This window comes from Gekko japonicus, unplaced genomic scaffold (assembly GCF_001447785.1).
Source record: "Gekko japonicus isolate JY-2015 unplaced genomic scaffold, Gekko_japonicus_V1.1 scaffold1705, whole genome shotgun sequence".
NCBI lineage: Eukaryota > Metazoa > Chordata > Lepidosauria > Squamata > Gekkonidae > Gekko > Gekko japonicus.
This window is the reverse complement of record NW_015161450.1, coordinates 90,756-101,610: the sequence shown is the minus strand read 5'-3', so window position 1 is coordinate 101,610 and position 10,855 is coordinate 90,756. Positions and strand designations below refer to the sequence as shown.

Here is a 10,855-nt window from a genome sequence, read left to right as displayed (position 1 = left end):
CCAGAGTCCAGTTGTGATACCTGGTGATCTTCAGACTCCACCTGGAGGTTGACTGCCCTAGGCGTAGCAGTCAGTGCTTCAAAGCAGGGACTGCTAGATCCAGGTTCTTGCTGTAGAAGCTGAGTGGGTGATTTTGGACCAGTCACATACTTTCAGCCTAATCTACCTCACAGGGTTGTTGTGCAAGTTGTGCAAGGGGGAGAGGAGAATGATGTAAGCTGCTTTGGTGTCCCCCATTGCAGAGAGAGACTACTTTTCCTCCTGAGAAACAACTGTTGCCAATCTCCAGGTGAGGGCTGGAGATCACTCAGAATTACAACTGCTCTCCAGATGGCAGAGATCAGTTCCCCTGGAGAAAATGGTGGACTCTGTGGCAGTCAGGGCTTCAGAGCACGGAAAATGGTGGACTCTGGCAGTCAGGGCTTCAGAACACGGGAGAGGCTGCAGGGATGTGTGTGTGGGGAAATGGAAAGTTGAAGAGAGAGGGGGAAATAAAGGTCAGTTGATGATTGGCTGGGAAGGAGATAGGATTGCCAACTCCAGGTGGGAAATTCCTGGAGATTTGAGGGATGGAACCTGGAGAGGGTGTGTTTTGAGGAGGGGTGGGACCTCAGACTGGTACAATGCCATAGACTCCACCCTCCCCACCAGCCATTCCCTTCTGGGAGACCACTGTTCCCAATCTCAAGAGTGGGGTGGAAATCAACTACAACTGATCTCCAGGAGGGAGGGGGGAGGAGATGCAAGGCTGAAATCAGAGGGGCAGATAATGGCAGGTTGATGCTTGGCTGGGAAGGAGATAGAGTTGCCAACTCCAGGTTGGAAAATTCATGGAGATTTGAGGGATGGAGCATGGAGAGGGTGAGGTTTGAGGAGGGGTGGGGCCTTAGACAGGTACAATGCCATAGACTCTACCCTCCAGACCAGCCATTTCCTCCTGGGTAACAATTGTTGCCAATCTCCAGGTGAGGGCTTGAGATCACTCAAAATTAGAACTGCTCTTTAGGTAGCAGAGATCAGTTCCTCTGGAGAAAATGGTGGACTCTGTGTCATTATACCCTGCTGAGGTCGCCACAGCACATTGATGCTGAGTGCCCAAGGCCTTGGCACTCTTCTCAGAGCCTCTTTCTAGAGCTCGTTGTATTTATTTCCACAACGAGCCTTATTCCTAGTTACATAATATATTTGGATATTACCCTAGCAAGCTTGCAGTGCCCACAGATTTAGAAGGATGTATCTCTGCTTGGGACTGCACTGCTGGTAGCTGGTTTACATCCCTGATAAATGAGGCAGTTTAAAGAGATTTTACGTTTTCCTCAAACCATATCCAAGCAGTGTGCTAGTATTGTTTGGGACAAGTTATCAAGAGCAATGCAATTCCTCTTTCTTACCTGTTCTTTCATTTCATTTTTTGGGGGGACTCTAAGTTTCTCTTCCTTCATCTCCTGATTCTGCATCTCATGATAGCGGGGATCAGCAGACGATGGCCGCAGCCCCTATTAATTTGGACAATATAGCAGTAACATATGAAATAGATTTTCTTTCCTTTATTGAAACCACCCAACCACCTCCATTGAACACTGAAATTAAAATGTATATGTTCACGGTGGTTTTGCCACACATTTCTAAAAGCATTCCATTGGGATTCCTGCACCAATTAATAACAGAATTTTTACTAATTTATCAATTCCAATTTATGAATTCATTTTATGAATCAGTATTGCCTTACAAGTTGCTTCTCTACTTTTATCTTGTATTGCTGGGCATTGAATCGTCTTTGAAGGTAGTCTGCAGGCCTAAGAGAAAGCAGAAACATTGATTGAGAAACTGAAGCGGAGATGGACATGGCATTTTATGTTTATTTTGCTGATTTCCCATAAGCGTTGTGCTGCATTAAAACATTCAATATCAAGTATTATTTTCCACTTGGCTTCTCTGTTTTGAGTCGTGAATGGCCTAATAGTTCCAGAGTGCCTCTAACTGAAAATGGTATTAGCTGCCTACTGCAACATATTTCAAAGGGCACATTGTAAATAAAATTGCTGTTAATAAGTTTCATTTCGGGATGTCAGCTTTGAACGTTAACAGGTCAAAATCGATAGGCTTAGGCTGGCTACAGAATTAGACCAAGGAGTTGGAATAAACTAATACAATCTTATAGATTTTTATACAGCTAGAAATTACTGTATTATAACAGTGATATAAACATTCAAGAAAAGAAATTATTACCAATGAGGCGGTGGTGATGGTGGTTCTTGTCCTTTCTGCTTAAAATAATCTTCCATTCTTTGGCTAATATGACAGTCGCCTTCCCCAGAGGCCCTCTCCCGCAACTTGTCAAGTTTTTCATAATAGTGGTCGTAGGGCCCACACATTCTGACAAACTCTGGCTTCCCACACAACTTAAACTTAGGATTCCTGTGCTGAAAACGTATCACAAATGAAAAAGTTATTACAGCAAACAAATCTGAAATGTCCGTGAACAAAAGGGTACACCTAGCTCTAATCTCTACTGATAAAATGTTCGGGTGATTTTCAGCATTTCTTCCCTACTTTTTAAGTAATATTATCAACTGCCATGGCCTGACAAAAGCCTACGCAACCAACTCAACAACTTCTTAGAAACATTCCCTATCCTGTTCCACTCGTCCAGAGAGTTATCAGCCTGGCTTCTATGTAGGAGAATAATAGACATTTCACCTTTATTTATTAATTTAATGTTATCAAAATATGTGTATTTCACTTCTCCTTCTGGCTCACAGCTCCTTACAAATCATAACTAAAAACAATAACAGTTTAAAGCCAACTGAAACCCCAAATGAACCCCTCAGCCCAAAAGATACCTGCAGTTTATATTCCATTAAAAGCCCTGGCAAATAAAATGGCCTTGCGGTGTCCCTTAAGAATTTCTAAAGGTGGGTGCCCCCCCCTCACCTCCTCAGGGAGCCCATTCTACAGAGTTGGGGCCACAGTGGAGAAGGCACAGGCTCTGGCTGATGCCAGGTAGCTACCATAAGTGTGGCAGCCACCAATAGGTGACAGCCTGAGGACCTCAGTTGACACATGGGGATATATGAGAGGAAACGGTCCTTTAGATCTATAGGAGGAGATGTTCCTTTAAATACATGGGTCTTAGGCCATCAAGGGCCTTAAAGGTCATGAACAGCACCTTGAATTGAACTCTGAAATAAACTGGCAGCCGGTGTAGCTGTTTCAAAATGGGTAAGATAGGTTCCCAATGGCTAGCTGCTGACAGTAATCAAGGTGCTGTATTCTGAACCAGCCCTCTAGAATTCACAGTCACATAAGTAAGTAAATTTTGACTATAAGCCTTATTATCCTCCTCAGGCAAACATCATTATTCTCACTTACTGCTGTGAGGCAAAAACAAACAACACAAAAGGATCCACAGAGAATTTTCTGTTACCTGGACAACAGGGTCCTGCAGTCTTGAAGATTTGCATTCGTTTTTACCTAATAATTTTTGTTTTCCAGCATGCACCTCCATCTTGGGTCTCAGAGGATGACGACCATGGATTTTTAATTTCTGAGCTTTAGGTGCTGATTTAAGAATACAAGTAAAACATTTTAATAATCATGCCTAAAGTGCATTATATAGCTATGATACAAAAGATGTAGACTGAATGGGCCAGTTTGGTCTAGTGGTTAAGTGCGCGGACTCTAATCTGGGAGAACTGGGTTTGATTCCCCACTCCTCCACTTGCACCTGCTGGATGACCCTGGGCAAGCCGTAGTTCTGATAAGGAGCTGTTCTTGAAAAAGAGCAGTTTCTGACAAGAGCTCTCTCAGCCCCACCTACCTCACAGGGTGTCTGTTATGGGGAGGGGAAGGGGAAAGGAGTTTTTAAGCCGCTCTGAGACTCCTTTGGGTAGTGAAGGGCGGGGTATAAATCCAATCTCCTCCTCCTTCTTCTTCTTAATAGGATAAAGGTTCCTACCCTCTCTCTCTGCCATGGAAGCTTGCTGAGTGACCTTGGGCTTGTCACACTCCCTCAGCCTAACCTATCTCACAGGGTTCTTGTGAGGATTAAATGGAGGAGAAAAGGCCAATGCACACCACCCTGAACTCCTTGGAGGACAGGAGGCAGAATAAAAATGCAGTAAATAAATAATTTGCATGCGTGCAATATGGCTCTGTAACTTGTGACCAATGAGTGACCTTTTCGAGTAACCCTGACCAATGTGCAGGCAATACAGATGCCATCGTTTTGCCAGTCATAATGATAGGTGTTGAGCTTTGTATTTTCGTTGTCAAGTCACAGCCAAACTTATGGTGACCCCCATAGGGTTTTCAAGGCAGGAGACGTTCAGAGATGGTTTGCATAGCAACCCTGAACTTCCTTGGTGGTCTCCCAAACAAGTACTAACCAGGGCTGATCTGTTTAGCCTCTGAGATCTGATGAGATTGGGCTAGTCTCAGTGTTGCGCTAGCATGCCTAAGAAAAGACACCAGAGAAAACAAAAAAAGAACACCCTGAAGGAATGCAAAAACAGTACAGAAGTACAAGGAGGTATAGAAAAAGTAGGGTCATACTGTAAACTGCAGGCTGAAAACACTGCTTGAACCCACAATATGAAAAAATACCAGCTTACAATTATAAACAATATTCAATGTACCTATAAGTGTATAAATACAGAGAAAATGGACAGTATAAATGTTTAAATATATAGTACATCAAGAAGGAGCCATCTGTTTTAGCTGCTTTTTGATGTATAATATATTTAAACTTTCCATTTTCCTCTGTATTCATACACTTATTATGGGTGCATTATATATTGTTTATAATTGTATGCTTGTCACATTTTGTTTTCATATTGTGGGTTCAGGCTGTGTTTTCAATTTGCATTTTGCAATACACCCCTACTTTTTTTTGGTTCAATCCTTTTATTGCTCATAGACCAATAGGTCATAAGTAGATATACAAAATATAGTACATGCAGTGGAGTACATCATACGTTATAATTTACAGTTTCACAGAATTATGTAGTTTAGTTTACCGAATATACATTAATTACCTAAAAAGGGCAGAGTCAATTCATTTAATTCCACCCAAGGTTACAGATAAAAACGTTGCCACTACCAGCATCACATTTGAATCAGTATCAGCTAAGAGATTAGCTACAAGTTCCTGATTAGAAGGAGGGTTCCATTTTTGAATGTACACTGAAATCCATCTGTCACAAGCCATATTATATTTCTTACAATCAATAAAAAAGTGCCAAATTGTGTCCAAATCGCCTGAATTACAATTGCAAAGTCATTCTGAAAAAGGAGTCCCTAGAAATCTACCTGTTAGTTCCCCAAGGGAACAGCCCTACTTTTGATATATCTTCTTGTACTTTGTTTTGGCTTGCTTATAAAAGACATGGGAGGGAAGGCAGCATGGCATAGTTTGACCTCATCAAGTCTTGGAAGCTATGCAGGATTGGTACTTGGATGGGAGACCACAAAGGAAGACTGTAGAGCAGGGGTGGCCAAACTTGCTTGACGTAAGAGTCACATTGAATAAACGTCAGATGTTAAGAGCCGCAAGACATGAACAAATATTACACAGGTTTTATTAGAAAATATGCAAACTTGCTTTTTATTAACATTAAATGAGAGTGCCAAAATAATGACAAAAGTGGTAAAAGCAGATAATGATAATGATATTTATTTGTCCAATGATATTTAGTTTCCCCAGCCACCCTGCCGGGAGCCGCACAATATGTGTGAAAGAGCCGCATGCGGCTCCCAAGCCACAGTGTGGCCACCCCTGGTGTAGAGGAAGGCAATGACAAACCACCTCTGCTTCTCACTTGCTCACTTGCCTTGAAAGCCCCTTGCTGGGGTTGCCATAAGTGGGTTGCAACTTGACGACACTCACAAACATAAAATACACACTGTAATCCATGTTCGTGCTCTTTTAGGTAACATAACAAGACACCTGCTTTTAGCCCAGTGTCATCTTGTGAACAGCACACACATGACGATTTCAGTGTACTGGAGAAAATTTGGACAAGCTAGCCTTGCCATCAAGCTTCTCCTTAAGGCCTAGCGCTCCTGATCCTACTTCTCTCCTACTGCACTTGCAAATAGAGGCCAAATCTTGGAATCTCAAGTGCCAGCCCTGTTCAACAAGGCACACATGCTTAAGCGCACTGCTGAAGGCTGGCCTTGATGCTGCACTTCTCCTTAAGGACTAACAACTGGTTGCCTGCTTACTAAAGAGCATCTCTGGTTCTTTTATGCACATACCCATTACAGTACTCTATAAAAACCTTTGGGGATCACAACTTACCAGATGACACTGAAGCTAGCGGTCTTTTTCTGTGAATAACAGTGTGGCTGAATTCTTCTTCGATTAGCTAGAAGCAAATAACAGACACGTGTATACATGCATACACACACACACCTATGTATCTTTGTGCTGTATGTATGTATGTTGATCCAAAGTATGTCCCATTCAGCAAGCTGTCCAAACGGCAAGCTCAATCTGGCAGCCCAAGGTGTGGGACACACAAAAGCCTTGTTTTTATTTCTCTATATGGAAAGCAGCATTGCTCACAGGACAACTCTTTTCTTTGATGAAAACCTTCCTAGACATCACACAACATGCACAGAGGATAAAAGAAACAAGATGCACCTCCCCACCAAGACAGAAAAAAAAAGAGGACAAGGGATATGGTTAACAACCAAGGAAAGAAGAGATAGTTTATATTCTTTTACTGGGTTGAGCTTCCCTGAATTCACATAAGACACACTCACCTCTGGAGATAAATGTTTCTTTATTCGCTTCTCCAAGAAGGGCTTTTTCAATATGGAGTTGATAGAAGGGCGATTTCTTGGAGCTGTTTTAAACAACTGGGATATTAAAATTCTCAAGTCATACGAATACTTTGTAGATACCGGCACGAAATGGCCTCTGCAGATCCTCAGCACGAGTTGGTGAATATTTACACCTTCAAACTGACATTAAAATACATTCCATAAATAGTAAACTGCCACATGTTGCGGCCCTGTGCTAACACAAACACAAAACGCTTAAACGGGCTAGCAGACATCCAAAGATGAACTAGGAGAAAGGAGTCGTGGCTCTTCTCTTCAGGCTAGGTTTATTACCCCTCCTCTGTGATGTCCTCTCCTTTCATCCGGAAAGGCTAAAGACTAGGTTGGGGGTGATATGAATGCCTATCCCTGCTTGTATACCAACCAGTTGGAAAAAGGCGAACAATCTTGAAAAGTACTGGGTTCGCCGCATGGAGGACTCGGACAACGACATGCGTTTGTACACGTTTATTCTACTTAACCCTGGAACTGGAAAAACGGCCCTGCAAGGCCAACTATATACACACCCAACCAGCATACCCACACTCCCGTTGGAGGGTTTGAATTTCCCGCCAAAGTAGCTATTGGTTAATGCTGGGGGAACTAGGATTCTAGGTTCCTATTGTTTAGAGGAGCTAAGCTCCTGACTGTAGCTGCAGACCCCTGGTGGCGGTCCGCGTACATAACAAATCTGCTACTGGGGAATATCAGGTTTTATTCTTTAAAAAAATCTAGCATCCAACTGGTGGGATGCTGTAGAAAAGATCTGAAAACATGTCGACAGCATCCACTAAAGACTCAGGGATTCCAGCAATTAAAGGCTATGATTTCTCAATCCCCAGCCCCCCCACAGTCTTTCTGCTACTCCCACCTTCTGCCCATGTCTTCCCTTGCCTTCTACTATCAACAACTGTTCCCTAAGTGATCTGAATTTTGCAACAAACTGAAGTACTGCACTGAAAAAGTAAGCAACTTGCACAACGTGCGCCATTTTCAAAGTACATAATTTGCAATTTCTTCAGTACAGCACCTTAAGGAAAATCCACTTAATTTATTAAGGTTAAAATTCCTCCACAGAAAGCAAATTCATATTTTTTAACATCATGCCAAGTCAGCCTTTTACCATCTGCGGCTGGTGCGGCAGTTTGTCCCCTTCCTCGACCGCGGTGACTTGGCCACAGTGATCCATGCGACGGTCACCTCAAGGCTAGACTACTGCAACGCGATCTACATGGGGCTGCCTTTGTCGCAAATCCGGAAGCTGCAGCTAGTGCAGAATGCTGCGGCCAGGCTGTTGACGGATCTTCCTAGAAGGGACCACGTCCAGCCCGTGCTGAAAGCGCTGCACTGGCTGCCAATAGCGTACCGGATTCACTTCAAAGTGCTGGTTCTTAACTTTAAAGCCCTACATGGTCTGGGTCCAGCTTACCTAAGGGACCGCCTTTCCTCCTATGTTCCCCCTCGAGCGCTTCGGTCTGGGACCCAACACCTCCTGGCAATGCCAGGTCCCAAAGAGGCCAGGCTGGCCGCTACCAGGGCCAGGGCTTTCTCGGTGGCGGCTCCTACCTGGTGGAATGAGCTCCCAGAGGAGATCCGGGCCCTGCAGGACCTTATGCAGTTCCGCAGGGCCTGTAAGACGGAGCTCTTCCACCAGGCGTATGAGTAGGAGCCGCCACTAACATCACTGCTATTCCATCTTTACCTGGCCCTGGATGAGGTGAACATCAGTCCCTGGAGCATATGAGGCTGAACAGTTATAAAAAATGCCATCTGATCTTATGTTGAACATCTAGAGCACTCTAGTCAAATAATTGTTAAGAATATTTTTGTATTGTGGGATTTATAAATGTTTTTAAATTTGTTTTATATTGGCGTTGCCACCTGTAAGCTGCCCTGAGCCCGCATTGCGGGGAGGGCGGGGTATAAATTGAATTAAATAAATAAATATTAAATCTCTACAAGCTGTGATGAATCATGCCTTATGTGCCTTGCTTCAGTTCCTGTTGAATAATGGATTGCATCTTACTGGGTATTCTAGACTCATCATATTTAGTTTGTGACACTCGACCATGTGTCATCTCCAAAGGACCTGCCTTTCGATGGCATACGTATGTTACCAAAAAGCCTTTAGGTACCTGTAGGATTTTACACATTCCACTACTTGTTTTAATCCTTCTGATTTCAACAGGCGTGCAGGGCAAAACCGGATGGATGCCAGTTAGCAGACAAAGGGTTGGTCCCGCCAAACATTTCCACTGATGGGCAGGCAATATTTGCCAATTTCGCCCTCCTAGAGCAAGCCTCCAAATCTCCCCTCATGCCCTTCCTGGGAGCCCCTATCCCTCAAGAGCAGGGGGTGCAATACGGCTGCACAGCAGGAGAGGGGAAAGTGAGAAGGTCACACTCCATTGATGGACATCCTCCTGCCGGCAGTAATTTTTGTCAGGATTCAAGACACTTACATTGAGAGAACTTAGTGCAAGTGTTCAGGGAACCACTCTCTGAAGACATGTCATAGGAAAAAAGCTCAGTATAAATATACCTTAACACGGGCGAGAATCATCGCTACACGCATAAAGTTAGGTGGAAATAATGGAGATAATTCTACACTCTTACTCTTTTTAGACACCATGGTTTTGTGAACAGACCAATTATGCACCACCTGTGCTAAGTTATTTTTGATTGTATAGCCTACAATGCTGGCTTAGGAAATTCACTGAGCACCTCTTCCCATATTACATCTGGAAATTACATCCTGTGCCAAATCTACAAAGCCTGGCTTCCTAGATGGCATACAATGTAGCACCTATGTTGCCTCTTTCATTAATGATTTCAAATAGATGAAAAGGTAAATATGCAATCAGATCTCCCACTCGTTTCCAAATATTAAAAGCAACTGCTGGAAAACCCCAACCTGGATCCGGAACACAGCAATGGGGGATGGGATATCAACCCTGTCCTTCACATTCACCATTTCCCTGATTTAAATTAACCCACAGAGGCCAATGGGGAAAAATCTGGGTAATATATAGGTGCTCAGACCTGGAAGGCCCAGGCTAGCTTGATCTTGTCAGGTCTCAGAAACTAAGCAGGGTCAGCCCTGGTTACTACTTGGATGGGAGACCACCAAGGAAGACCTGGGTTGCTATACAAGAGGAAGGCAATGGCTAACCACCTTTGCTCATCTGTTGCCTTGAAACCCCTATGGGGTTGACATACATCGGCTGCGGCTTGATGGCACTTCCCACCAATCTAAGGGTCCTATAAGTTTCCTGTTCCCGAGCAAATGTCATCAGGGAGGAATCAAACATAGAAAACAGCATGTGAATAAAAGGCTAAGCTCCCCATCTCTCCAAGCAATGACCCTGATCCTCCATTCCTTATGGTAGCTTTTTAACATTTGAAAAAATTGGTGCTTCTATCACAGATCCACCCTCTTTCCTAATTTGGTTTCAACAGCCATCACTAAAATGCCACACTGGAACAACCTCCAATTGCGATATTATGTTAAATGACATATGACTAATCAACTTATACAAATACTTACAGGATGTTTTAAAGTACAGAGCTCATATAAAACACATCCAAGAGACCATATATCTCTGTAAAAGGAAACAATCAGTGTATCAGGGAAAACTGAATCTAGCAACACAACAAAGTATCCTCTTCAACTCTGTGTTCAGTAACATAATTCACAATATTTGATTTAAAAAAAAACATGTTGGATTTGTCATATACCATGAAAGCTACCTATATATCTAATAGCGAAGCCGCCCCCTGTGTGCAGATATCTAAATCCGCACATCGGGGGCACCTGGGGGGCAGGGAGATTTTCCTGCGCACGTGGGGCAATGCCCAGGTGTGCAGAAAAATATGAAAAGTTGAAAAAATATTTAAATTACCTAAAAAGTAAAAATTAAAAGAGCGTTCCCTGCACATGCGCAGAGAATGCTCTGGGAACTGGCAGGCCGGCGGCTGGAAGGCGCTCAGGCCTCGCCGGCGGAGTCGGGGTGGGGGAAGGAGATCG

The 10,855-nt window shown here is 43.5% G+C and overlaps 1 protein-coding gene across 1 annotated transcript in view; it reads right to left on the bottom strand.

Annotated features, from left to right (window-relative positions):
* LOC107125619 (serine/threonine-protein kinase Nek5-like) overlaps positions 1 to 10,855 on the bottom strand; it is a 30,381-nt gene that overhangs the window by 13,528 nt on the left and 5,998 nt on the right. Inside the window, exons 7-13 of the mRNA XM_015429050.1 lie at positions 10,376 to 10,430; positions 6,769 to 6,969; positions 6,302 to 6,368; positions 3,428 to 3,561; positions 2,230 to 2,423; positions 1,730 to 1,796; positions 1,392 to 1,496 (exon numbers count right to left, since the gene is read on the bottom strand). Of these exons, the coding sequence (XP_015284536.1) occupies positions 1,392 to 1,496; positions 1,730 to 1,796; positions 2,230 to 2,423; positions 3,428 to 3,561; positions 6,302 to 6,368; positions 6,769 to 6,969; positions 10,376 to 10,430 (823 nt within the window). The remainder of the gene's footprint in view (positions 1 to 1,391; positions 1,497 to 1,729; positions 1,797 to 2,229; positions 2,424 to 3,427; positions 3,562 to 6,301; positions 6,369 to 6,768; positions 6,970 to 10,375; positions 10,431 to 10,855) is intronic.